The 27,118-nt window shown below is 38.2% G+C and overlaps 1 protein-coding gene and 1 long non-coding RNA gene across 4 annotated transcripts in view; one reads left to right on the top strand and one right to left on the bottom strand.

The window, feature by feature from the left end:
• LOC140593840 (uncharacterized) overlaps nt 1-17,406 on the bottom strand; it is a 63,832-nt gene extending 46,426 nt beyond the window's left edge. The window contains exon 1 of the long non-coding RNA XR_011994174.1: nt 17,228-17,406. This is a non-coding gene — a long non-coding RNA (uncharacterized lncRNA). The remainder of the gene's footprint in view (nt 1-17,227) is intronic.
• INTS9 (integrator complex subunit 9) overlaps nt 1-27,118 on the top strand; it is a 101,868-nt gene that overhangs the window by 60,504 nt on the left and 14,246 nt on the right. For all 3 annotated transcript variants that reach the window (XM_026007839.2, XM_026007840.2, XM_072719597.1), the window contains exons 7-11: nt 7,191-7,311; nt 8,098-8,232; nt 20,859-20,970; nt 23,308-23,488; nt 26,280-26,340. In XM_026007839.2, coding sequence (XP_025863624.1) covers nt 7,191-7,311; nt 8,098-8,232; nt 20,859-20,970; nt 23,308-23,488; nt 26,280-26,340 — 610 coding nt within the window. The remainder of the gene's footprint in view (nt 1-7,190; nt 7,312-8,097; nt 8,233-20,858; nt 20,971-23,307; nt 23,489-26,279; nt 26,341-27,118) is intronic.

Raw genomic sequence — 27,118 nt, 5'->3', positions numbered from 1 at the left:
GTTTGTGTTGGGCATTGCTCAGTGCTGAGGATATGAAAATGTGAAAAGATACTACTGTGTGAGTAGTATGATATATTGGAATAAAAACATACTGTTTTTGTTGTTTTATTTAACAACACTGTTCTCTCCAACAGTGCTATACTAAACTGGTTATTAAAAACTATCTAAAAAAAATTATCATGAATGTTTCTCTATAAACAGATGCTTTCTTTAGTTTCTCCAGAACCTAAATTTATTGTTTCTGTGCTATTTACCCTGAGGGAAAATGAGAAAAGATCCAAGTTGAAATAGACCTGAATTATTCACAAGTCTTTTATTTTGTTTAAGGAAATTGTTTTCCTACCTGAAACACCCCAGTAATTTCTCTTGAAGTAGGTTCTGGACTGTTGAAGACAGAAGTAGTTAATATTTCCCATCTTCCATTTTTCCCTTACCAAGGACTCAGAGCATTTGCTGGCTTATTCTGGAGGTTGAATATGTGATAGTTTAATCTCCAATAGAGAATAGAAACATTAGCCAAATCCTTCATTTGGAGAAAGACTGTTCCAGATTTTAATCTGCTTAATTTAGGACATCGTCCTAGATGGGAAGGGAGGAGTGTATGCTGGGAAGAGCCATCAGGGGAAGGAAGTAATGGCAGTACTAGTTGTCGAGGGATGGGAAGGAGGCAGGTCTCATATATACAATGTCATATTACTGGGCCATCAAAAAGAATAAAATCTTGCAATGACACAGATGGAACTAGAGGATTTTATGCTAAGTGAAATAAGTCAGAGAAAGGCCTATACCATATGAGGAATTAAAGAAATAAAACAGATGAATGTAAGGAAAGGGAAGGAAAAATAAAATGAAAATAGAGAGGGGGGCAAAGCATAAGAGACACTGAATGCTATGAAACAAACTGAGGGTGTTGGAGGGGAGATGAACAAGGAGAGGTAACTGGGGGATGGGCATTAAGGAAGGCCCTTGATATCATGAGCACTGAGTGTTACATGCAACTGATGAATCACTAAATTCTACCCCTAATGCACTGTATGTTAACTAAATTGAATTTAAATAAAAATTTTTAAAAATAAAACGTACCTAACCTAGCTTTGTGTATGACTTTTTGCTCAACCTCTAACAGAGGTGACTCAGTTGCAGCAGCTTGGCAAAGCTGGGGGCAGTTTAAGACAAATTCGACTAGGTTGAAAGATGTGGTTGGCCTGCAGGTGTTATTGAACCTCCCCACCCTCTTAGGCCACTCTTGTAATAGCTTTCCAGCTCTGGCATAAAGTTAAAAAACCCTCTGCTCCTACCCAGCCCGAAATAAGTCTTTATTTTTAATGCAGTTCAGTTCTAGGGGCCCCAAGCCATGGGGCTCCCTGATCCTAAGGCATTTAAAAAAGAGCTAAAGAAGGGGAATAGCTTAGGTTTTTCCTTGAGACTGTGTCGAGTAGTGCTTGGGCCACTCCAGTTCAGAGTCCTTGCTGCTCATTGAAGTAAATCACCCTGGGTTGAAGTTTACTATGATAATGTGGGAAACTATACTCCTGGAGCTGTGGTGGCTGCATAAGGGAGCGTGGGGGGTTGTTAGAAACCCATCTTTATTCAGCATCTGTTCTGTGCCAGACACTCACATACATTATGTCATTTACCCCTCACAGAACAACTCTAAAAGAAGGTGCTACTCTCCTTATTTCACAAATGAGTAAACTGAGGCTCAGAGGTGAAGAGGTAATACTGGAATTTGTATCCAGACAAGTCTGTAAATCCTGTTTTTTTCCATCATGTGCCTCAGAGAGAAACCTCTCCTCCCTCCAAGTGGTTGGCAAAGTCAACAGGGATGTGGAAGGAGAAGAGAAGCAGTAGCAGCAGCCCCCACTGACACCGGTAGCTGCATCCAGAGGGACCTTCTGTACCACTTCCCTGTCTCTGATACACACTTGGGCTATGTTCCCAAAGAGTACATAGGGTGTGCACCTGGTCTTGATCACTGTCATAAGACCTGAGAAAAAGGGACAAGTGGTCTAGATTTTAAAGGAGTGTTGTCCCCACAAAATCTGAAGACAGTGGGGTAGGTTACAGGCTTGAGGGAGCCTGGGACCGAGAGGGCTGTGTATAGCTTATTATATAGAACAGAGGCTGAGGCAGGACCCAGATAAAGAAGGGCCTTATAAAGTCATACTAAGTCTTGGATTTTATCTTGAATATAATGGAAAGCCATTATAGTGAAAGAGGGGAGGGTGTGTGTGTGTGCGTGTGTGTGTTAAGATTTGCATTTTTAATATGTCATTTAGACCCTTCTGTGAGGGAAGGCAAGTCTGCAGGCAGGGATGACTCATGGCTTTTGACATCTCTTTATATTGCCTTATACCATTGTAAAAATTTTCTAGACTTAAGCTCTTAGGAGAAGAAGCCTCTATGTTGTTCCTCTTATATCCCTTATAACACTTCAGTGCTATGGCCGTAGTCAGGGCTAAATAATGATTGAATAAATATTGTAAAACCTAAAGCAATCCAGTGTACATAGGACAGATAAGTGAAATAAGATCTTCGTGTGTCTGTTTATGCAGAAAGTAAAGAGAATTATTAGTATTTTGTCCTGGAGAAACAAAGATAGAATTGAAACAATGTGATCTCTGCGCTACATTAGCTAAACTTCTATTCAGTGTTTACAAAATTATGACTGTATAAATGCAACTCACTGGCTATATAACATTGTTAGGATTATTTTTTTCTTTCTTGCACAACTTTTTGTTTTCCCTTGAGTTAATAATGATCTTGTTGTATGCTTATTTGCTTAGTTTCCTGTGCACTTCTTACTAGTTTATCTACAACCCGTCTGCCATTTGTACAAGTTTCTCCTCACTCAGTATGTTCAAACTTAGTGGTATTGTTTTATCTTCTTGGAAATCCACTCCCAAAGCCACCTTTCTTTCTCCAGTCTGATCCCAGCTGCTCTTAGGCTTGCTACATGGCTCTCAGTTTAGGATTTTCTTCACCATTATCCTGAAGATATTTTCACTTCTTTCTACTGTTGGAAGCTGTTTCTGGGCCTTTTTCTTGTTCCTGTGTTCATTTTGCCAGGCACATTCTGAGGAAGAGTGCACGGGAGGTCAATTTTCTGAGACCCTGTATGCCTAGAATGCCTTTGTTCTACCCTCACCCTCCAATGATAGCACCAGATTTGATATCATTTTCTCTAGCTTCCAGAAATACCATTGAAAAGTGCAGTACTATTCTGGGTCTAGATCTTTGGTAAGTATCCCACTTACTCCTCTGTGGAAACTTTAAGAATCTTGTTCCTTAAATTTGTGATGATGTGTCTTAATAAAGGACAGTTCTCATTCATGTGCTGAGTACTTAGTGGGTCCTTACCATCTAGTACAGAAGTTCTAACTGTGGCTAAGCCCTTGTTTAATGAGCCAAATCTGGCCTGCCACAGTTGTTAGCAGTAAAGTTTTATTGGCACACAGCCACACTCATGCATTTACATATTGCCTGTGGCATTACACAGCTAAATTGAATGATGTGACAGACTGTGGTCTACAGAGCTTAAAATATCTGTGGCTTTTTGCAAACTATGTTTGCTGACCCCCAGTCTAAAAAATGGACAACTTCAATTTTGGCCAAAAAAATTTTTTTTGTTTATTTTTAAAATTTTCTTTCCCATGTCTTGTGTTCCCTCTTTCTGGAACTCTCACTACTTAGATGTTAAACCTTCTGGACTGGAACTCAGATTTTTTTTTCTGTCCTCTTTTCCATCTCTTTATTTTTGTTTGCTCTTTTGCCTGAGAAATTCTTTTAACCTCCCAGCTTATCCATGAGTTTTTCATTTCTGCTGTCATAATTTCTTATTTTTACATAAATTTTTCTTTTTTTTTTAAGATTTTATTTATTTATTCATGAGAGACACACAGAGAGGCAGAGACAGAGGCAGAGGGAGAAGGAGGGTTCCTGCAGGGAACCCAATGCGGGACTCTATCCCAGGACCCCAAGATCATGACGTAGCTGAAGATAGACACTCAACCTCTGAGCTACCCAGGTGTCCCTTTTCTATTTTTTAAAGTAACTTTTTTATTGTAATATAAAACAAAACACCAAACATATATAGTTAATAAATTGTTGTAAAGCAACTGTCCTTATGACTGCTACCCAGGTCTAAAATAGAATTATTTCCAGTAACTCAAAAGATCCTCTCTGTGCCCCAATCTAATTACAACCCACTCTGACACATATGTCATGGATTTCAACCCATTGCAATACTGTCATTTTTTGCAGCTCAGATTATCCCATTTTGGACAGTGAGCCTCTTCATACTGTCTGCTGTGTCCTTTTATTGTGACCTTTGTACCCTTTGATTGTTTCCTTGCTATATACTTAAGCAGGATATTTAAGACTGCTCTGGTATATTCCTACCCTAAATCTGGTATCACCCATTTCTCTAAAATACTCTATAGTCTTTTAGTAGGAAATGGATTTTTTTTTTTAAGATTTTATTTATTCATGAGAATACACAGAGAGAGAGAGAGAGAGGCAGAGACATAGGCAGAGGGAGAAGCAGGCTCCACACAGGGAGCCCAACGTGGGACTCAATCCCGGAACTCCAGGATCACACCCTGGGCAGAAAGGCGGCGCTATACTGCTGAGCCTCCTGGGCTGCCCAGGAAATGGAATTTTAAGCTCCCATTGTGGTTGCTCATTACTCCTGGATTGGTCATTATTTCTAGGTCATCATTTGAAGAAAGAGAATATGTATTTTCCTTCCCTTATTTTTTCATGCTTTTATTATATTTATATTATCAGAACATACAGGCATTACATACTATCCTCTCTCCCTTTTAATCTTCATTTGGTCCTACTTCTACATAATTGTGTTTAATACTCACTACTAGCTGATGTATTGATGTTTCTATAGTCACTTAGGTTGTCTAAAAGTCATTCTTCAGAAGATATCTCAGGATGGGATCATGAGAATAAAATGCCTTAAGTTCTTGCAGGTTAATAATTGTTTACTGTGCTCTGTAACCTTGAAAGTCAGTTTTGTTAATTGTATAATCCTTGGCTTGCATTTTCTTTCTGTGAATGTCTTAAAATATTTTACTCACTTCTTTAAGTAAAATAGCATTGCTGTTGAAACTCTGGTGTTGTACTTTTTCCTTTGTAAATCACTTGCTCACTTTGCCTAGCTTCCCAGAAGTTTATTTATAGTGTAAATATTTTCAGAATATATCTGGTGTTAGTTCTTCTGGGTCGGTATTTTCAGGTCTGTGAAAGTTCTTTCACTGTATAATTTCAAGCCTCTTTTATTTTAGCAATTAGTTTTTAATATTTGTTCTGTTCCCTTGCTTGGATTTCTGTTAGGAACTCCTGTTCTCTGTATGTTGCTTCTTCTTTGCCTGTCTTCATTTTCTGCCTTTCTTGCAAATTCTTAACTTTTCATTTCTTTCTAGCATTTAATCTTTTCTTCCTATGTTCTTCTTATGCCATTACCTGTTGTGTGTTTATCCAGTCTTGTAATTCTGTTATTTCAGTCTCCATTTCTGAAAAAAAATGTTTTAAATTTCTAATTCTTTATTAAGTTCTATCACCTTGTTTTGAAGCTTTTCTGGTTTTTCTTTTATGTAGTTCTTTTGTGTCTTATATAATTTTTTTATGTTTTTAACTAATTTTAAAATTTTGATAGGTTTTGTTGGCATGCTTTTATTGTATGCTATCATATTTTATGTCCAAGAGCTTTTTTATTCTCTTAATGCTCTTTTTTTAATAGAAGCCACTTCTCATTTCTTAGACATAATATCTTATCTATCTCTTTATGGATAATGATAGTATTTTTTAAAATTTTATTCTACTAGCCTAATTTATTTCCTCTTGTCCTCCCTCCATTTGTTTTGACCTTTATCATTTTAGAGATTTTCCTCAAATGTATGCTGATCCTTGGTTATTGGCTCATGTTTAGGAGTTGGAGAGTAAAAAACTGATTATAAAAGTCTTTGTGCCATGGAAGCTTCTATTTTCAGGGGTTTTTTTGTTTTTGTCTTTTTTTTTTTTTTTAACCATATCCCCTTGTTCTTAGGCTCACCTTCCATCTTACTTCCAGACATATCTATTGTTTCAGATTGCTGAGCTTTTTGTGGGTTCTACAGTTTAAATTATTTGAATTAAACTTTCCTGTGTGTGCTAATTATTTGTCTTTATACTTTCCACTTTCTAAAATGCCATTGCTCTTGCCTCTTCTCTCATTCTCTTTGTCTTGAAGGTGTGTGTGTGTGCCTGTGTCTGCAAAGCCCTTCACTATATTCAGTGGTATTTCAGGGAGATCACTCTCCCAGGTCTATTCCTGATTTTGTTAGAGCAAATGATCTAGTATTTTTCTAATGAGAAAGTTTTGTTTGTTTGTTTTAAGGGGTACTCCTGATGCTGATCTGAAAAGTCACAAATTGTGTTTTATTTTCCCCCTTTATGCCACACCTCAGCTGTGTTTCACTCAGTCCTTTTCTATAGCTTTGCAGGCCCATGAGCAAAGTGTATTTCATTTATCATTCATGAATAGGGAAGAGAATTTGAAATGTCCTATAGAAATGCACTATGTTAAGATGCATATGATAAGCCCTAGAACAGCCATAAAGGAAATAACTCAAAAAAATACAGTGAAAAACCATGAAGGAAATTAAAAGGCTGCATTAGAAAATATTCACTTAGTACCAAAAGGTAGTATAAAGGAGGAACAAAGGAACAAAACAGACATGAGACATAGAGAAAACAAAATAAATTGGTAAACATAATCCAGCTATATCAGTAGTAAATGTGAGTGGACTAAGCAATTTATATGGCAGAGATGACCAGACTAGATTAAAAATGCACATACACACAATATCCAGCTATATGCTGTTTAAACAAAATAAAAAATAGGAAAAGAATATAGAAAAGTTTTTTTTTTTTTTAAGATCAACAAAGCTAGCAAATCTTCAGCCAGATTGGCCAAAAAAAAAAAAGAAGAAGACTCAAACTACTAGAATCAGAAGTGAAAGAGAGTCAGTACTAGAAATAAAAATTATTATAAAGGAATCCTGTAAACAATTCTGTGCCAGTAAGTTGGACAACTTAAAGGAAATGAAAATTACTGCAAATTACTTAATTAATTAATGCAAATTACTTGAAAGGAATCCCTGATAACATAAAGAATTGGTATTCTGATGCGTTTATAGGCTGCTGCCTTCTCCACTCAAGGATGCAGTGGAAGTATCAACCTGGAGAAGATGCTATACGATGCAAGAGGTGAACTCTGCCCTTAGCAAAATCCAGCTGGTGGGATATTCTCAGAAAATTGTGAGTGTTAATATGATTTTAAGTGATGGCATGAATGCTTTCAATTCATATTGCTCCCCTTTTGGAGGATCTTATAGTTCCCTTCCTGTAGCTATTCAGTCACTGAGAATCTTATTCTAGTACAAGGCGAAAAGTCGGAGCATCTGTCATTATCCTTCACCCTCCAGATTATCAGTGTTCTTTCCTAACCTTCACATTCCCCAGCATTAGTCAGTGTTCTCTTGACCAGCTTGTAATGAGTCAGGAGAAAGAAATCTCATCCTATTCACTTTAGAACAGCGGGTGCAACGTTATAGATTTGGGACAAGTGAAACAGGAACCAGAGAGCATAAAACCGATCAAGAAGCAATTTGGCAAGTATAACTTTTGAACTCTGATCTCATATTAAGGGTTCCCATTTTTGTTAACTTGTATCGAGAGCCACTCCATATAGAATGACCAAGAGATGAATGCTTAACCTAAAAAAGGAAAAAGAAAGCCCAAGTATTTGTCTCTTTAGTCTTTCTGGTAATCTGTCATCTCTGTCTTCTGATGAATAAGGCCTGGGTGCCTGGTACGTGTGGATAGACTGAAACTCAAGAGAGGGTCAAGTAAAGACTATAGGATTGCTTTTTGGGTCTACCGTATAGTCTCCATTGGGTTTTTTGCTTTATTTTATACTGTCTGTTTTACTTTAAATTTTCTGTAAGTGAAGGGTATTTCTGGGTTTTTTTCCTGCAAAGATTTACCCAGTGTGACTGCACTGCTGAAAGCTCATCACACATCCTTACTATGGTTCTTTTCTAGGAGCTTTTTGGTGCAGTACAGGTGACTCCGCTAAGCTCAGGCTATGCCCTTGGAAGTTCCAACTGGATTATCCAGTCCCATTATGAGAAAGTATCGTATGTATCCGGATCCTCCTTGCTTACCACACATCCCCAGGTAATTCTAATTCTCTTTTAACAATTAAGTTTTTTAGTTATTTAACCCAAATTTATAATGTATCTAGAGGATCATCAGTTGTTTTGAAATCTTTCTAATTTTGGTTTCTACATGTATCTTTTTTTTTTAATTTTTGTTGTTATGGTAAGAATGTTTAACATGAGATCTATCCTCTTAATAATTTTATACTATACAGTATTGTTGACTATACGTACAGTGTTGTATAGCAGATCTCTAGAGCTTATCTTTCTTAACTGAAACTTTATGTTCTATAGACACTCTTCATGAGTTACATTTTTCATGTCCCAATATTTAGGATTACAAGTTCCTCTGAAGATCCTGCTGCCTTTAGGTTCATCTCTAGGATTTTGAGATTTTCTACTACTTCCAATAATGATAGCCTGATATGGAACAGAAATGGTTACTCGTTTACTCAGCAAGTGTTAATTATTTCTTTACTGAGGGTCTACTATGTGTCAAGCACTTATGTAGGTGTTAGGGAATCAATGGTGACCCATATGCAAAGTCCCAGCTCATGAAATCTGTGTTCAGAAGAGCAGAGAGGGCCGTTGTGATTGCAGCATGCTGAGTATAGTCAACAGGGGTATCCATGGGATGAGCAGAGCCAGGTCATGTGAAACTTTGTAGACCATGATGAAAAATTTAGATTGGATTTTATTTTATTTTTAAAGATTTATTTATTTTAAAGAAAGAGCATGAGCTGGCAGGCAGAGCGAGGGAAAAAGAAACTCAAGCAGACTCCATGCTGAGCATGGAGCTTGATCTCACGACCTGAGCAAAAAGCAATAGTCAGACACCCAATTCCCTGTGCCACCCAGGTACTCTTGGGTTTTATTTTAATGTGTAGAGGGAAGCTATTGGAAGGTTTTTGTTTTGTTTTTCTAAGATTTTACTTATTTATTCATGAGACACACACAGAGAGAGAGAGAGAGAGAGAGAGGCAGAGACACAGGCAGAGGGAGAAGCAGTCTCCATGCAGGGAGCCCGACACGGGACTCAGTCCCAGGTCTCCAGGATCACGCCCTGAGCCAAAGGCAGCGCTAAACCGCTGAGCCACCCGGGCTGCCCAACTATTGGAAGATTTTAAGTTGGCCATTTGTTAATAGTCTTATTTGGCAAGTAGTTAAATACATAAACATTGTTATAAATGTATTCTTTATTCCTTTTTAGGTCTTATCATTCATTTCGTATCCTAATTCTTTCCATGCTTGTAAAAGGACAGGCACTGAGGGGGACACTTGACGGGATGAGCACTGGGTGTTATTCTGTATGTTGGTAAATTGAACACCAATAAAAATTAATTTATTAAAAAAATAAATAAATAAATAAATAAATAAATAAATAAATAAATAAATAAATAAATAAATGGAGGGGCAGAAAAGATTAGTTAGCTGATGGATGGGTACATACCTGGATAACTTGAGGAAGTCCATATCCTATTTTTATATGAAGGGGGGAAATGACTGTTATAGGTCTGGAACAAAAGGATGCATCTGAGCTGCCACTTTGTACTGGCTTTCTTCATACCTTCTTTGATAATCAAGTTTCATCTCAAGGTCTAGAGGGAACAAGTTGCTGTTTTTTTCCTATAGTTAGCAGAATTCTGGGCCTTTCCCGCTTATTGAAATCAAAAACCCATCAATGTCATCTTAATTTGCTTCATTGAATCAAAATACATTATTGGCAGCTTCTATCATTCTTGATATATTCTTCCATAAAAGACAGAAAGATTACTTGGCTGCCAACTCTTCCGATTTGTCCCGCTTAGATCAAAGCCTTTACAGTACTACTGATGTAATTTCCAGTAAATTATTCTTCCAAAGTTCATAAATTTAAAGGGAAAATAAGGTCTTGAAAGTAATGACCAACATACCTAAGTAATTAATTTTAATTTCTAGCTGGAAACCAGTGTTATATGTAAAAAAAGATAATGAATTAGATTTTTTTAAACCCAGATAATTGTCTTCTATATTGAATTAGTAGGGATAAGAATAGTTTAGGTGTAGGGGTGCCTGGGTAGCTCAGTTGGTTAAGGGGGGCTGCCTTCAGCTCAGGTCATGAGCTGCATCCTGGGATCAGCCCCACATCAGGCTCCCTGCTCAATGGGCGGCCTGCTTCTTCCTCTCCACCACTTGTGTTTCTCTTTCTCTCTCAAATAAATAAATAGAATCTTAAAAAAAAAATAATAAAAGTTTAGGTGTTAGCAAACTATGGCCCATGGATCAAATTTGGCTTGCCACCTGTTTTTGTAAATAATGTCTTGTTGCAGTACAGCTACCTCCATTTAGTTATGGATTGTTTATGGCTGCTTGCACACTGGAACAGCAAAGTTCTGCTTTAGAGTTAAACTTTACAGAAAAGGCCAACCATGGACCTACTTGAGGGGAACCTCCCTATCTGGGAATAGGCTGCTGTGGTAATCTAATAAACATAGGGTAGTGGGGCTTTGGATTAAGCCTGAAGTGGTAAGAATGAAGTGACAGAGAAAAACATTGGCAGGTCTTTAATTCAACAAATACTTATTGAATGCTTTCTGTCTTCAGGGAAGGAAAAATACAGGCCCAAGATTTCATGCTTAGATGATATTAAGAATGGTGATGATAACACCAATCCAGTCAACAAGGAGGAGTTGGCAGAGGGGGTTCTGATTTTAGGAGGAGGTAGTGGGTAAGATGAAGAAGAATTTGAGTGAAAACTGGGGACGGATAAAAATATAGAACTGGAACTTGGATGTGAAGGCAAGCCTGGAGACAAATTGAAGCATCAAATTTTTTAAAGTATGTAAAGAGCTGAAGGGGAGAGACTGAGCTGTGGGGAACATTTATCATAGAAAGTAGAAGGAAGAAAAACGATCTTGAATAAGAATGGGGAGTTAGTGGGGTGCCTAGGTGGCTCAGTTGGTTAAGCATCTGCCTTCTGCTCAGATTGTGATCTCAGAGTTTTGGGATCAAGCCCCACATCAGGTTCCCAGCTCCACAGGAAACCTGCCTCTCCCTCTGCCCCTCTACTTGCTCCTGTTCTCTCTTTCTCTCTCTCTATCTCTCTCTTTCTCAAATAAATAAATAATATCTTTAAAACAAAAAAAAAGAATGGACAGTTAGAGGAGAATTGAGACCCACAAAGGTACAGCATCCAAATGGAAGGAGAGAACTAGCTTTTTTTTTTTTTTAATTTTTTTTTTTTAAAGATTTATTTATGATAGCCAGAAAGAGGGAGAGAGAGAGAGAGGCAGAGACACAGGCTCCATGCCAGGAGCCCAACATGGGATTCGATCCCGGGGCTCCAGGATCGCGACCTGGGCCAAAGGCAGGCACTAAACCGCTGAGCCACCCAGGGATCCCCGAGAACTAGCTTTTAGTGAGAAGAACTATCTCTATACGAATTTTTCTGATTGATCTAATATTCAACAAAATGCTAAATTCTTATATTCTAATATTTGTCTATTGATGATAATATTATCTGCGAAGAAATAACAGTTTTGTCACTTTTCTTCCAATCCTTCTATTTTTTGTTTCTTTTTCCTGTCTCACAACTATTACTTTAGTCCCAGGTAAACAGAAGTAATGATAGTGGCAGCCTTGTCTTGTACCAGATTTTAAAATGCTTTTGTAGCTTCTTCATTAAATAAGATGGCTTACTATATTTTTAGCTATCAAGTTAAGGAGTTTCTCCTCTGTTCCCAGTTTTCTGATTTAAAAAAATCGAATGTAGATGTACCTTATCAAATGATTTTTCTGAGTCTATGATGTGATTTCTCTCCTTTAGAACAATAATGTAGTAAATTATAATACTAGTTTTTCTCACATTTTACCATCCTTGTAGTCTTGGGATAAATCTTACTTGATCACAGTTTATTCTTTTTAAAATATACTCATGGAATAAATTGGCCAGTATGTCTGCATTACTGATTTTCTTCAAAGAATACGTTTTTGTGTTTAATTGTTTTTGTATTTTCGTTCTCTATTCTGTCCTTTATTATTTCCTTCCTCCCATCTTTGGGTTTACTCCATTGCTTTTCTTTTAATATTTATCTCATTCATTTCCTTCCTTCTGTGCTTTCCAGTAAGTGTTCTTAAAGCTATCAGTTTCTCTCTTAGTATCATTTAACTCTGTTAAATTGTTGATACGTGTGCTCTGTCTTCATCTCTAAGTATATCATAATTTCCTTCATAATGCTCATAATTTAAGTAGCCAAAGGTTGTTTTGTAGTGCTACTGTTTGCTTCTAGTCCATCCAATATGATTAGACTTAGGGTTAGATGAGAGACCTTTTTTCAAGTCATACATAACTGTTTCTGGATTTCTTTCTTAATTTCTTTCTTTCTCTTTTGAATTAGGATAAGAGTATACTAATTCATTGAAGTGTTACTTTGAAGCACAGTCTCTTTCTGTAAGTGTTCTGTGTATGTGTAAAAGACTATATTCACTGTTGAATGAAAAAGTTTTCTATATGTATTTATTCATTTGAGCTTTTTATGTTATTTCTTTCATATATTTGCTTAGCTTCCAGTTTCTGAAAAGGATGTGTTATTTGTTGGTTTGTTTCTCCCTGTACTTTCACCAGTTACTGCTTTTTATATTTTTAAGCTGTATAATCAGAGGTATATATGTTTATGATCATTATGTTTTATTGAGCAATTATGCCTCTTATCAGGATGCTGATTTTTTTTCTCTCAAAACTGCATTAAAAGCCAAGAGACTTTGTCTCCTTTCCATATTTCTTTTCATTCCTTCTATATCCTTTTCTAGTGGATCCCTTATAGACAACATTGTAAGGGATTTTTTTTCCTTTTCTTTTTTTAAGGTTTATTTACTTATTTTAGAGAGAACATGCATTCAGGTGGGGAGAGGAGCAGAGGGGGAAGAAGAGAGAATCCTCAAGTATACCCCACTTTGAATGCAGAATCTGACTTAGGCTCGATCCCAGGACCCTTGAGATCATGACCTAAATCAAAACCAAGTCAGATGCTCAACTGACTGAGGCACCCAGGTGCTCTGATTTTTTTTTTTCTTTTTTAACCAAGTTTCATTGATGAAACTATATTTACTTATAATTATTGTTGTATCAGGGGCTTATTTTTGCAATCTTATTTCATGTTTTTTCATTTACTTCATTCTTTTCCCTATCCTTTCTTCTCTTCTTTTAGATTGCTAAATTTCTTTCTATAAGTTTGGTTTTTTTTGTTTTTTTTTAATTTTTTTATTTATTTATGATAGTCACAGAGAGAGAGAGAGAGGCAGAGACACAGGCGGAGGAAGAAGCAGGCTCCATGCACCGGGAGCCCGATGTGGGATTCGATCCCGGGTCTCCAGGATCGTGCCCTGGGCCAAAGGCAGGCGCCAAACCGCTGCGCCACCCAGGGATCCCTCTTTCTATAAGTTTGAATACATGTATTTGATTTTTATTCTTCTGAGTTGTTCCTTAATGTATTTTTTCTTTGAGTATCCTGAGCTTATCAATATCTTTTCCTTTTCCTCCAGAGCCACATCTCACTCTTGTCCCTGCCATCTTTTTCCTCTTCCTCCTTCCTGCTCCCCCTACCATGTTCGTACTGTCTGGAATTTTAGTTCTGGGTTATTTAGAATATACATAGACTGCTGAGTATATTGTTTATTTATAGACAACAGTGAAACTTGTTGAGTTTTTTTCAATCTTCCCATGTATCTCATAATCCTTCTAGATTTACTTTCCTTCTTTTAGGAGTACTTGAGCAATGTTCACCAAGAGGGTCTTAAAATGGTAAAACTTATGAGGCCTTGAAGTACTAAGAACATCTTTAATTTTTCCTCACATTTAAATGATAGCTTGGATAGATATAAAATTCAAGAAAAATAACTTTGAAACTACAAAGTTTTGAAAATATTTCTTCATTTTCCACTTGTACCCTTGTTGCACTCAAGAACTGCAAGGGCCCTGGGACACCTGGGGCTCTTCCACTCACGAGGGGGCTGCATGAAGTAATCACTTTATTTCTCTGGGCTTCAAATCATCTGTGGAGGACAAGTGACTGATATTCTCCAGCCTCATATCTCTGCACAGCTTTCTCTGATACATGTCCAGGAGAGCCTGCTCTTCCTGGATAAAGGACATGGCCACATCCTCAAAGTGGTATTTAAGAAAAATATCAGGGGGCACCTGAGTGGCTCAATCAGTTAAGCATCCAAATCTTGATTTTGGCTCATGTCATGATTTTAGGGTCATGATATTGAGTGCCTCATTGAGCTCCATACTGAGCTTGGAGCCTGCTTGCAATTCTCTCTCCCTCTCCCTCTGCCCCTCCCCCTCGCCCCACCATGCTCACTTGTGCATGTGCTCTCTCTTTCTCTCTCTCTCTCTTTATATATATATATAAAAAAAAAAACAAAAACAAAAACAAAAATAACAAAAAGAAAAGATCTCAGGACAAGCCACACAGCATCCGGCTCCCTCCTCAGCTGTCAAGGCCACAGACAAACTTTTTTCTCTCTGTGGACCTAGCTCCAAGTAGTCCCCAAAGCTTTAATAACACCTCCTTGGGTCAGTCCTAATGAAACAAAGCTCTTGTCCTCACTGGCAACACAGTCCCAATCAGTAAGTTTAGCCTGTTATATTTGGGGCTGGTAGAAAAGTTGAACTACTAATGATGCATGATTAGTTTGGAGAATTGGGCTCAGGAAGCAGATCCAAGAATAAGCAGGGAGAAACTAGACAGCTGCTGGACTCCAATCTGTTTCTTTCCACACTTGCTGTTTCGTCTCTCACCTGGTGGATAGCTTTTCTGCAGAGTACAGTTGACCCATAAAACACGTTTGAACTGCATGAGTCTACTTATATATGGATTTTTACAGTACTGTAAGTATATTTTCTTGTTCTTATGATTTTCCTAATATTTTCTTTTCTCTACCCTGCTTTATTGTAAAAATACAGCATATAATACATATAACATACAAAATCTGTATTAATCAACTACATTATCAGTAAGGCTTCCCATCAGCAGTAAGCTATTTAGCAGTTACATTTTTGGAGAGAGTCAGAAGTTATATGTGGATTCCCCCACCCCATGTTGTCCAATGATCAACTCTGTTTCCTTCTCTCAAAAATAATAATACGCTACTTATATTTATTTGTTCAGTCACTTCTTCCTTCATTAGTCCATGGCATTTCTTAAACCCCAACTTTGGACAGTGGAACATGCTAGGCTGTAAGAGGAACATGGATCGGTAGGTTTTACATTTATGGAAGTTACAACAGAGGAAAAAGATGGAGACCTACAGGACTATTCTCCAGGGTGCAAGTGGTCAATCCTGTCAGATTAGAAATTCGCTGAAATGCTGTGAGATTCAGAAGGAGGATGAATCCCTTCCTGGGGGAATTAGGGAGACCTCACTGAAGAACGGGTTTTGAATTGGTCTGAATTAGCTTGGAGCCCAATTCTCCAAACTAAAGCTAGAGATGGTGTGTTTCATGATCTCAAATTTATGTCTTCCTTTATCTCATCAAAGAAGTGTAAGGTCATTGAGTCATTCACTCATTCCTTCTTTTCTGCTTTTTTTTTTTTTTCTTCTTTTTTTTCTTTTTTTTCTTTTCTGCTTTTAAGTAAACCTGAAGCATTTTAATATGGAGAAAGGCTTCCAGTGGACTGACTCATCACCTCACTCTGGGATTCTCTGTCTCTTAACTAAGCTGAGGTTCCTCCTGTTCACCTTGCTCAGCTCAGTCTTGCATAACTGCTTTTACCTCATGGATCTTATTTCACGGCTCTAGCCCAACACTGATGAGCCTCCAGCCAAATTTACTCTTTTCTGTTTTCCCCAGCATCTCACAGCTGCATTTGACATTGTCCCTCAGTCTCTGGTTAAAATCCTTTTCAGTCTAGGCTTCTGGGGCAACCTTGTTGTTTTCTTACTCCACTCCACTTGATATTTTGTCATATTATAGGGTGTAAGCGCCATAAAGCTATCTTTCCCAAACCGCTCATTTTTACAGGCAGGGAGGCTCTTTGCTGCATTATGTACTTGTTATTTACTTGCTTCTCTCCCCATTTACCTTATGAGGTCCCACAGCCTTGGTCCTAGACATATTCCACTTTCCTCACTGGAATAAACTGACATTTTTGTGAAATGCTTTGATAAAGGGTACATAACAAATCTCCATATCTATCATGCACCTTTGTTTTCTCTTTTATTCTCCTAATAAATCCATTTTGTTATCCCCTAACCAGTTGCCACAGTCTGACACTGGACTTATTATTGCCTCCTTATTCTTTTAAATCATTTCGTTCTGATTTCCCTTTGCATTTCTGACTTGAGAATTTGGAACCATCTTAAGGACTTGCTTCGTCCATTGTCCAGTATATTCAGTCCATTCCCACCTGTCTGTTAACTGTTTTTTTGTGATGTTGTGTAGATCTGCTTCTTCTATCTCCTCAAGTGCCACAAAATTACAGTCTCCCTCCCTTTTTTTTTTTTTAAAGATTTTACTTATTTATTTTGACAGAGCACGCACACCCATAAGCGGTGGGAGGAGTGGCAGGGAGAGAGAGAGGGAGAAGCAGACTCCCCATGGAGAAAGGAGCCCGACTCAGGGCTCCATCCCAGGATCCCAGGATCATGACCTGAGCCAAAGGCAGATGCTTAACCAACTGAGCCACCCAGGCAACCAATAATTTTTACTACTTTTTGTCTAGGCTGCCACAGGGGACCTCTGAGTGTTCTCTCTCTCAGCTGTCACCTATAATTATTGTTGCCAAAATGGCACTCTCCTGCTCCAGACTGTTGATTCCTTATGGCCCCCTCTGTCTGTCTTCATTATTCTGGCCTTTTTGGTTCTTTACCAGTTACACTTTCCCTCGTTTTTACTAATCTCTTTTCTCAGCCCCAAGATAAACTTGTCATTTCAGCCAAATAAATTCATTTGGCATCTACAAGTTGCCTTTCTCTGCCTTCTGCCTACCCCCTCCCAGCCCTTCTGCCACAGTCAACCTGCTTATTCTTACCTTGCTGATATCTCCTGGACTATTTTCCAGTATGGAGTGCTCTCACATTTCCTACTGGACCATCTTTTTTTCATGCATTCATTTATTCAGCAAATGTTTTTTTACTACTTGCTGTGTACCAGGCATTTTGCTAGGAATTAAGAGACACCAAATCCTTGCCTTCACGGAGCTCCAGAGTCCTGTGGGGGACACAGACAAGTAAATAGGCCATTAAGATTCAGTGTGATTAGTGCTAGTATAGAAAGTTTTAGTGGCCATGGGAGTATGCAGAAGGGGCATCTTGCTGTGAGAAGAAAAGGGTGTCATACAGTCATTCCAAAGGTTGTCTTAAATTGAGTCTTAAGTTCCTTAGCCAAAGAAAGAAAGAAAACTAGAAGCAAAGCTTCATCTGTGAGAAAGCCATGTATTAAGTGGCCCCACCTGGCCTGGTGTGGCCCTCTACTCTGCATTCCTCTTGGGACTTAGAGAATCAGTTCAAACTCTGAAAATTCATGTTATATTTTCTATAGCTTTTTGAATAATTATTTTTTTTTCTTTTAAACATTCATTTTAGAGAGAGAGAGTGGGGGTGGAAGGGGCAGAGGGAGGAGGAGAGAGAAACATAAGCAGACTAAACGTGGATTCCACAGCCCTGAGGTAGGACCTGAGCCAAAGCCAAGAGTCAGACGCTCAACCAACAATGCCACCCAGGTGCCCAAAAAAATCCTTTTTTGATGATATGTATATGTTTTCTCTTCAGCTAGATTGTAAGCTTCTTCCTAGGGCCTAGAGACTGAGTCTCCTTTTTTCATAATCTGTGCAAAATGTCCAGTGGAAATTAACCAGCAGAGGACTAACATAATGACCATAGTATCCTTGGGCCTAGGATTTTTAAAAATTTTATTCCACAAGTTTGATTGACTCTCAACTTTGTAAGGTATTTTTATTTGATTCTTGGACACAGTGGAATTTTCTGTTTGTGTGTGTTTGAACAAAATGTTCCCACTTGAAGTACTCAGTAAGTTGCTATTTACACCAATAAAATATATACATTTGCCCTTTGGTAGTGAAATGGAGATGTTGGAGGTGTCGGCTTGGTTCTGAGAATGTCACTAAAAGGCTTTTAGAACTGATCCTTTACAATAGCCTGGGGAATCAACAAGAAGTGTCTCCAAGTAAAGGGCTAAAAAACAAACATCTGGTCTGACCTGATCATGATGTATTTCTCTTAACTTCCAACTCCATGGTATTCATATTGTAGTCCTGCTTTTGTTTATGGGCATTTAATTTTCAAAGGAAAGCAACCTCTGTTTGAGGTTCAAAGATAATGTTGTTTTCAGGGCTACATTTGCTCTCCGTTGTGTTTTCATTCCAATTGGTAGTTCTTAACCTTTTGGGGATCACGGCCCCATGTGACAATCCAATCTATGGGAAAGTGTACATTGGCACTCACAGAATTGTATATACTATTTCAGGGGCTTCCTAGACCCTCTGAATTTCTGCATCTGCCCTGTGAGTCATTGTCGGCTTATTCTAACAAGGTTCTTACAAAATTGTCATTTTAAGCCAAATATGCAAACAAAGTTTGATCTCTTTTGTCACCATTCCAGGTTCCTTCTGTTTGACGCATACAGACAGTGAACGCTTGCAGATTCATAGCATATCTGCTACTATAAACCTATGTACTTTACTTCTTCCTTCTCTGGAAACAATAAATGCATATGTATTTTTTAGATAAGTACAAATAGATCAGTTCTGCCCAAGCAGAAGAAAAGGTCTTGTATACATTAGTGTAATATATCTGTGCAAATAGGAATTAGAATCTATTCAATATAGCTGGTCACAACCATAATTCTCGGCATCCATGTTAGAGAAGTGTTTCTCAGGCAGCCCGGGTGGCTCAGTGGTTTAGTGCCGCCTTTAGCCCAGGGTGTGATCCTGGAGACCCGGGATTGAGTCCCACGTTGGGCTCCATGCATGGAGCCTGCTTCTCCCTCTGCCTGTGTCTCTCTGTCTCTCTCTGTGTCTCTCATGAATAAATAAATAAAATCTTTTTTAAAAAAGAAGTGTTTCTCAGGTTATAAGGCAGCTTACACAACTGCAGTCATGTTATTTAAAAATAACAAAGCCCTTATGTCCATGTTTATATAAAAATGCTAAAAGAATATACATCAAAAGGCACGTATACTCAGATAACATTGCAGGTGATGGGTCTTTGTAATGCTACTCTTTGGACTTTTCTTTATTGGAAAAGCTGGCTAGAACAGAGAAAGGGAGGAGGCTTCTTACTGAACTGGGTTTCTGGCTTTTTTCTTCTATGTTCCGGTAAGTATGTGAAATGATACTGAGGAAAAGATGTGTTACAGAATAGCTCCAGCATCCCAATCCATGGGCCTTCATTTTTATTTTCAGTCTGAATCTCAATTTGTTTGGAAAAGGTAGTTAGTATTTTTTTTTAAGTGCTCTGAAAACAGTCAAAATTAAATTCAAATCGTGCCAGGTAAAAATAAAAATAGAACATCCTAAGGATCACATAATAGTGCACTGTAGGACTTCATAGTTTACAAGAAGATTATATTAGCTCCTAAGACTCTCAAATTAGTGAAGCAGGATGTGTCACCAAATATGCCCATGTTATAAGAAACCCAGCCCAGAGCCTGAGCTGAGGTCTCATGACTAGTAAGGGAATGGGAGGGAGGCGTTATATATATATACCAATTCCTTTTTTTTTTTTTTTTTTTAATTCATGAGAGACACAGAGAGAGAGAGATCAGCAGAGGCACAGGCAGAGGGAGAAGCAGGCTTCATGCAGGGAGCCCAACATGGGACTCGATCCCGGGTCTCCAGGATCAGGCCCTAGGCCGAAGGCAGGCACTAAACTGCTGAGCCACCCAGGGATCCCTATATATACTGATTCCTAATTCAGCATTTTTTCTGGCTCCTCTGCCACTGAGACTTGGGAAAATCACCTTGGCTCTTTGAGTCCCGGCCTGCGTTTTCATAATGTAAACTTATTTTGTATATTTATTTCAAGTTTTTACATTTGTTTTCATTTTGCAGAGTTGTCGAGAATCAGATTATATAGTACAGTGATTCTCAAAGCATGCTCCCTAGACCACCAGAAGCATCTCTTGGGAGCTTGTTAGAAATGCAAATTCTTGGGCCCACTTCAAACTTGTGGCCCATCTCAAAACTGGGTTTGGCACCCAGCAATCCATGTTTTAGTAAACCCTCCAGGTGATCCTAATATGCATGCAAGTTGGAGACCCACCGATGGTATGTGTGAGTTAGCATTTTGAAAAGAGCAAAGTGTTCTAGAAATTGGATAGGAAGCTTTTTTTTTTTTTTCATCAATATAAAATTTAGATAGTAGAGTGAAACCCAAAGATCTTAAACATACAGTTCTATGAATTTTCACATTATGTGATCATCACACAGGTCGATGCAGGGAACTCTTATCATTCCATAGAGTTCCCTCGTGCCTCCCTCATCCCCACTGGGCAACTACTGTCCACGGACAGACTTCATTGTAAGAGGATAGGACGCTGAGTCAGACATAGAAAGAGCAATGACTATATTCTTTTTTCCCTTTACTACTTCTACTTACCATTTCTTTTTTAATTACTAAGCAGAGTTCTCTCTGGTTTTTCAGCCCATGGATCAAGCTTCTCTGAAAAACAGCGACGTTCTCATTCTGACAGGCCTGACCCAGATCCCCACCGCGAACCCAGACGGCATGGTGGGAGAGTTCTGCAGCAATCTGGGTACGTAGGCAGCTCGGCCATGAATGGGAGATCTGCTAGGTTTACTTTGGAGACCTTGCTTCTGTTGTAGTTTGTGCTCCTTCCCTTCATATTCATACCCTCCAGTGCCCTCGTGCAAGGCTTTCCCCCTGCCAGCTCCACCCTTCATGCCTGTCCTTCAAAGCTTGCTGTTGTCAGCAAAAGAAGCAGTTCTTAAGCAACATAAATCTGAAGAATGTCAGAATGGTTGTCATAAGGGTCAATTCAAGTGGTTAGCACTTTATGCAACCAATATTCAACATTCTCCCCTTTATGTTGAAAATTCTTATTTATTCTTCTTGCTTCGTGGTGGGATTTGGGGGCAGGATGGGGGTGCATACAAGGTAGCACTTGTCAAAGAAAGGAAGAATCACATCTTTGCATTTACAACAGTGATACACTGAACAGATCATTTTTCCCCCCAATATTTGGTGTGTTTTTTCTTTAGGAGAAGACTAAATTTTAAATTTGGAGGAGAGACTTGCTGGGGTTTTGCTACCTAGAAGAAATATATATTTCTTTAGATAAAATTGTCTGTAAAATCTAGAAATCCTGCCATCCTATACTTTTAGAAAAGTATAGATTGCTCACTTTCTTAGCTTGAGCTGCTATAATGAAATACCATAGACTGGGTGCCTTGAACACCATTTCTTTCTCATAGTTCTGGAGGCTGGAAGTCTGAGATCAGGTTGCCAGCATGGTCAGGTTCTGGTGAGGGCCCTCCTCCTGGCTTGTAGATACCTACAAGTGTGTCCTCACTTGGCAGAGAGAAGCAGCTCTCATATCTCTTCCTGTTCTTATAAGGACACTAATCCCATCATGGAGGCCGTACCGTCATGGCATCATCTAAAACCAGTTACCTCCCACCCACCCCCCTCCCGCCTTGCCAGTACCATCACATTAGGAGTTAAGGTTTCAATATATGAATTTTATGGGAACACAGACCTTCAGTCTGTGACACGTACCAAAGGGAGTTTAATGAGCTCAGACCTTCCACCCCTAGCAACTGTAAGTGCTATCACCTCTGCTCTGGGGAAAAGAAATGGTCATCATCTTAATATTTACATGAATGGCAGTATCCTTTGGAAATTCAGTCGCCCATGCCAATAATCAATAATCATAGTCTTTTTTGTTCTTTGCTGATATTAAGCCAAACACAATTTATTCTTCCTTGAAAAAATTAATTGGACTTGTCTCAAATAGCATCTTTGATTTTTATGTTCATTTATTTATAATCTAGAATCATAGACTCAAAGAGCTTTATTTTTTTTTCTTTTTTTTTTCAAAGAGCTTTAGATCTAAAAATAATAAAATAAATTTAAAAAAAATAAGAGCTTTAGATCTGAAAGGAACCTTACATCTAATCTACTACTATTTCTCAGAGTCCACTAACCACTTGCCTCAAGATCAGTGAGACCGCTTATTAAAGATGCAGTTTGGAAGCCCTGCCACAGACCTAGTAAGTCAGATTCTCTGGGGAGAAGAAAGACCCAGCAGAAAAACTGCATTTTCAACACGTTCCCTGGCGATTTTCACACATACTAAAGCTTGAAGACCACTGGTCTAGTTCACTCCTCCCATAACCAGAAACAGGCCCAGCCAGGTATCAGCAGCTTATGTGAGATCCGATAGCTTGTGACAAAGGCAGGAATAGAGCCAGGTCTCTGGAGCCCTGACCAGTGTCTCTCTGCATGGTACCATACCCTACAAATGGCAAGTCAGCCAGTGCTCAGGGTGAAGCATCTGCAAGAACCTGTGCGTCAGACTTGGGAACGAGGAGGATCCAAGATATTGGAGGCTTCAAGATCTGTGCCCAAAAGCTGTGTGTTTCAATTTAAGTATTTAAAGTCTGGAGGATTTTCTTACAGATAACACATTAATGAAAGAAAATGTCACTCAAATGAATCAAACGGAAAAACTTGACCTATTTCCTTATAGGTCATTCAGCAGTGGTCAGAAACTGGACAGAAACAAATCCAGCAAAGTTTTGGGCAGGAGCTAAAAAAGAGAAGGAGCTTGGAGGGTCTGTCCTGAAGCTCGACTGCCATTGGTAACCTTTAAAACCCAAACCCTTCACTGCACGCTCTGTTTCCAGGGACTGAGACATCAAGTAAAAACCCAGCTGATGGTTAGCCTCTGGAATCCCCCACTCCCATGCTATTTGTTAAAAGAAGCAGATCATTATCCATGGAAAATAAATTGTATAAACAGAAGTAGGAAAATGAAAGAAATCCAACTATTATTTTGAAAGTTTCATTCTACCTTTATAAAACTATTCTTTTGATGCCACTGTTTTCTCTCTGGCTTCAACTTTTCTAGCACTGACAGTCCGGAATGGAGGAAACGTGCTGGTGCCCTGTTACCCTTCTGGTGTGATCTATGACCTCCTTGAATGTCTGTATCAGTATATTGATTCAGCCGGCCTCTCCAACATCCCTTTCTACTTCATCTCCCCTGTGGCCAACAGTTCACTTGAGTTTTCCCAGATTTTTGCTGAGTGGTATGTCTGTGTTCTTCTCCATGATTCAGTACATTCAAGCAATAAGATTGAAAATGTAAAAAAAATTTTTTAATTGAAAAAAGAACAGAGATAGGGTTTTATTCTCACATTATTGTGAGACTTTCATTCTATTGTCTTTCTGTGTCTGTGATGTGAAAATTGTATTAATGAAAGCCAAACCTGTTATGTTGCTACGGTTCCAAAGAATAGTTAGCAAGGAGAGAAGGATGAAAGGCAAAGATTTAACTTAGCCAGCACTTTCAGAATCAGTGACAAAAATATTATGCATCTATCTTCTCACATGCTACCCTCTGCTGTTACAAAGTGAGGTGACATTCTAGAAGCTCAAAAAAAGCCCAAGCTCATGTTGTCTGGAATTTATAACACTAAATCTGACAAGAAAAGCTAGATTTTTTTTTTTCATTTCAATAGCATGATATTTGACAAAATTAAGTTTTATTACAGTAGGAAATTGTTTGATCCAGTCCTAAGGTGGGTAAATTATTGTACAGTATGAAATCAGTGAGCCTTTTTAGAATCCTTGAGCTGCATGTCTGAGTCTAACTGACCTGGCCAAAAAAAAAAAAAAAAAAGGGTGGGGGGAGGAATGGGAGAAATATATTAACCTTTACAGTCAACTCAACAGTGCCTTAGAGTGGTGTTTCTAGAACTGGAGTGGGACACACATACTATAGGGTGTGTTTAATCCATTTTAGTTGTGTGAGAGCCTAATGGATACAGTATTCTACTAAGTGTCTTGTACGTCATTCTGTCATTACATGTTCTACATACTGCCTTCCTCCTCCACCTTTTTCCTCCCCATTTAGTTGTAGTCAAGGACCTTTTTTCTTTATCTCAATTCAGACAAGCTTTTCAATCCCACCTGCGTGTTATTCATGTTTGTCCGTAGGGCTGTCGCTTTTATTGGTACCTCCTGAACTTTATCCTTTGCATTAGGTCTTTTCTCCCCAACATAGAAAGTTAATTTTGAATAATTAGTATCCTACCCTAAGTATCACTTGCACAGTTAATCAGCATGTTCTGAATTTCCTCATCCAGGTCCTTAGTAAAAAAAAAAAAAAAACTCCAGGACCAGCCCTGCGAGGCCCAGGGGCTAGTATGTTCCTCAAGGCTACCCTTCTGTTCTTGTCAGAATATCTGATAGGATAGAAGTCAGGACCACGAAAATCAATGTAGGTCATTTTTGTATTTCCGGGTCTCTTTGTTTGTTCATTTCATTCATATATATACACACACACACACACACACGTGTGTGTGTGTATATATAAACATATTTACTATAGAAAACAATACAAGTTACAGAAAACAGGAAAAAACAACCCATAAACCCACTCTCCAAAAGTAGTATCACTGTTGTCGTTCTGATGGATTTTTTTTCTTTTTATATGGGGGGGATCATGCAGATTATTTAATTTTGGATCCTGCTTTTAAAATTTTTAAATTTAAATTTAAATGAGATTAGAGCATTATAAAATTTAAATTTAAATGAGATTAGAGCATTATAAAATCTTTAAGAACATAGTTTTTACATGACTTCCTTACTCTATCATTTGTACCTCATTTATATATTGTATAATTTACTTAACTATTGTCTTATTGTTGGACAGACCAGCTTTGCCCAGTTTTTTCCTTTTAGTAATAAATGTTCAATTAATATCATTTTATGTATATGTGACTGCATCTTCTGCCAATTACTAAACATGGAATTACTGGAACAAAAACAATAAATATGTTCTAATGTTCATTAAACAGAACAAAATGAACATTAGCATATTATTATTAGCTGAACTCCAGTCTTTATGCAGAACATACCAGTTTTTCCACTAATATTTTCTGCCCCAGGATCTAGGCCAGGATACCCCAGTGCATTTAGGTTTCTGTTTTTGTAGGTCCTGAACTACTACCACCTCAAAAGTAGTATCTGTTAGACCCGTTGAAGTACTTTAATACTATTTTAGTACATTCTCACAAGTGGGCGCTAACAAACGTACATCATTACATATATTTTTTCTAACTTTTAAAAATGCCAAACCTACAGAACACCCATAACTCTTGAGTTATCAGTTTTAACTTTTGCCACAATTGCTTTATTCAGTCATTTCTGTATTTTAAATGTCAGATCTGGCTAAGAGAGAGCATAGACTACCTAAAACATTCACAGCGTCTCCAGATTGAGATATGTCATTACTCTCCAGTTTGAGTTACCAGTGCTGCTTAGTGGGTATGCAAAACAGAAAGTTGTGTGTCTGAGAAAAAGCCTTTCACTTTTTCCTCAAAAGCAGTCATAACGAATGGAATATGATACTTTGAATTGGACCCTGGAACAGAAAAAGGACATTAGTGGAAAACTGGCAAAATCCAAACAAAAGTGGAATTTAGTTAGTGGTAATGCACTAATAGTAATTTCTTCATTCAACAAACGTATCATGGTAATGTAAGAGGCTAACATTATTCGAACACTAGGCAAAGGGCACAAGGGAAATCTGTACTGTCTTTGCAACTTTTCTGTGTAAATCTAAAATTATTCCAAAGTAAGCTTATTTTTTATGGCAAAAATGTATTAAGGAATTTTAGCAGTTAAAAAATTCACACAAGACATTTATGTTCTGAGTACTCTGTGGACTCTGGCTTTTAATCACAGTGAGATTCGCTGGCAGGAAAATTTTAAAATAACATTTAGTATTCAGTGTTTGCGCTGCTACCACTAGGTGGCAACAAATGACCCTGTGTGCCCGACCTAACATACTGATCTGGTTTTCCTCTTCAAAAGGCTTTGTCACAACAAACAGACTAAGGTGTATCTTCCAGAACCACCTTTTCCTCATGCAGAGGTAAGAAAATGGCATTATTGGGTCAAAGCAAGAAAAAATACAGGTAATTGGTTCAAGATGGAGATAGCAGGTCATTAGATTTTAAAAATCCTGGGGCACATGGGTGCTCAGTTGGTTAAGTGTCCGACTCTTGATTTCTGCTCAGGTCACAATCTCATGGTCGTGGGACCCTGCTTCAGTTTTCCATGCTAGGTGTGGAGCCTGCTTAAGATTTTCCCTTTCCCCCTGACCCTCATCTCTCTCTCTCCCCCTCTCCCTCTCTCTCACTCTCGCTCTCGCTCTGGCTCTCGCTCTCGCTCTAAAAATAAAAAAAAATCCTTACATAGGCTCATAAAGCCCTTTGTTTCCAATGTGAGACAACAGGGAAGTACTCTAACTCAAGATTCACCACTTCCCCTTCTCATTACCACGTTATAGTACCAGTGTGTGTCTGCAGTCCATAGCCTACCTCTGTTGTGTTGACTAGGTGGGGAATTTTATCTAATACCTGCTACTAACTTTTTAGCAACAGATTTATTTATTGTCAAAGTCTTCTTTCCAGTTAGTTATGTTGATCACAGATGTGAAGTTTTAATGATGAAAATAATAACATTTAAGTTTTTAGAAAATAAAAGGTCAAAAGGAATGAACTTCCACTTATAAAATAAATCAGCCATAAGATGTACTGTACAGCACAGTGACTGGAGTTAACAGTACTGTGTTGCATGTTTAAAAGTTGCTAAGAGAGCAGATATTAAAAGTTCTCGTCACAAGAAAAAAAGTTTGTAACTCTGTATGG

Source organism: Vulpes vulpes, chromosome 9 (genome assembly GCF_048418805.1).
Source record: "Vulpes vulpes isolate BD-2025 chromosome 9, VulVul3, whole genome shotgun sequence".
NCBI lineage: Eukaryota > Metazoa > Chordata > Mammalia > Carnivora > Canidae > Vulpes > Vulpes vulpes.
Note: the sequence above shows the minus strand (reverse complement) of the source record. Positions and strands in the feature narration are given on the sequence as shown.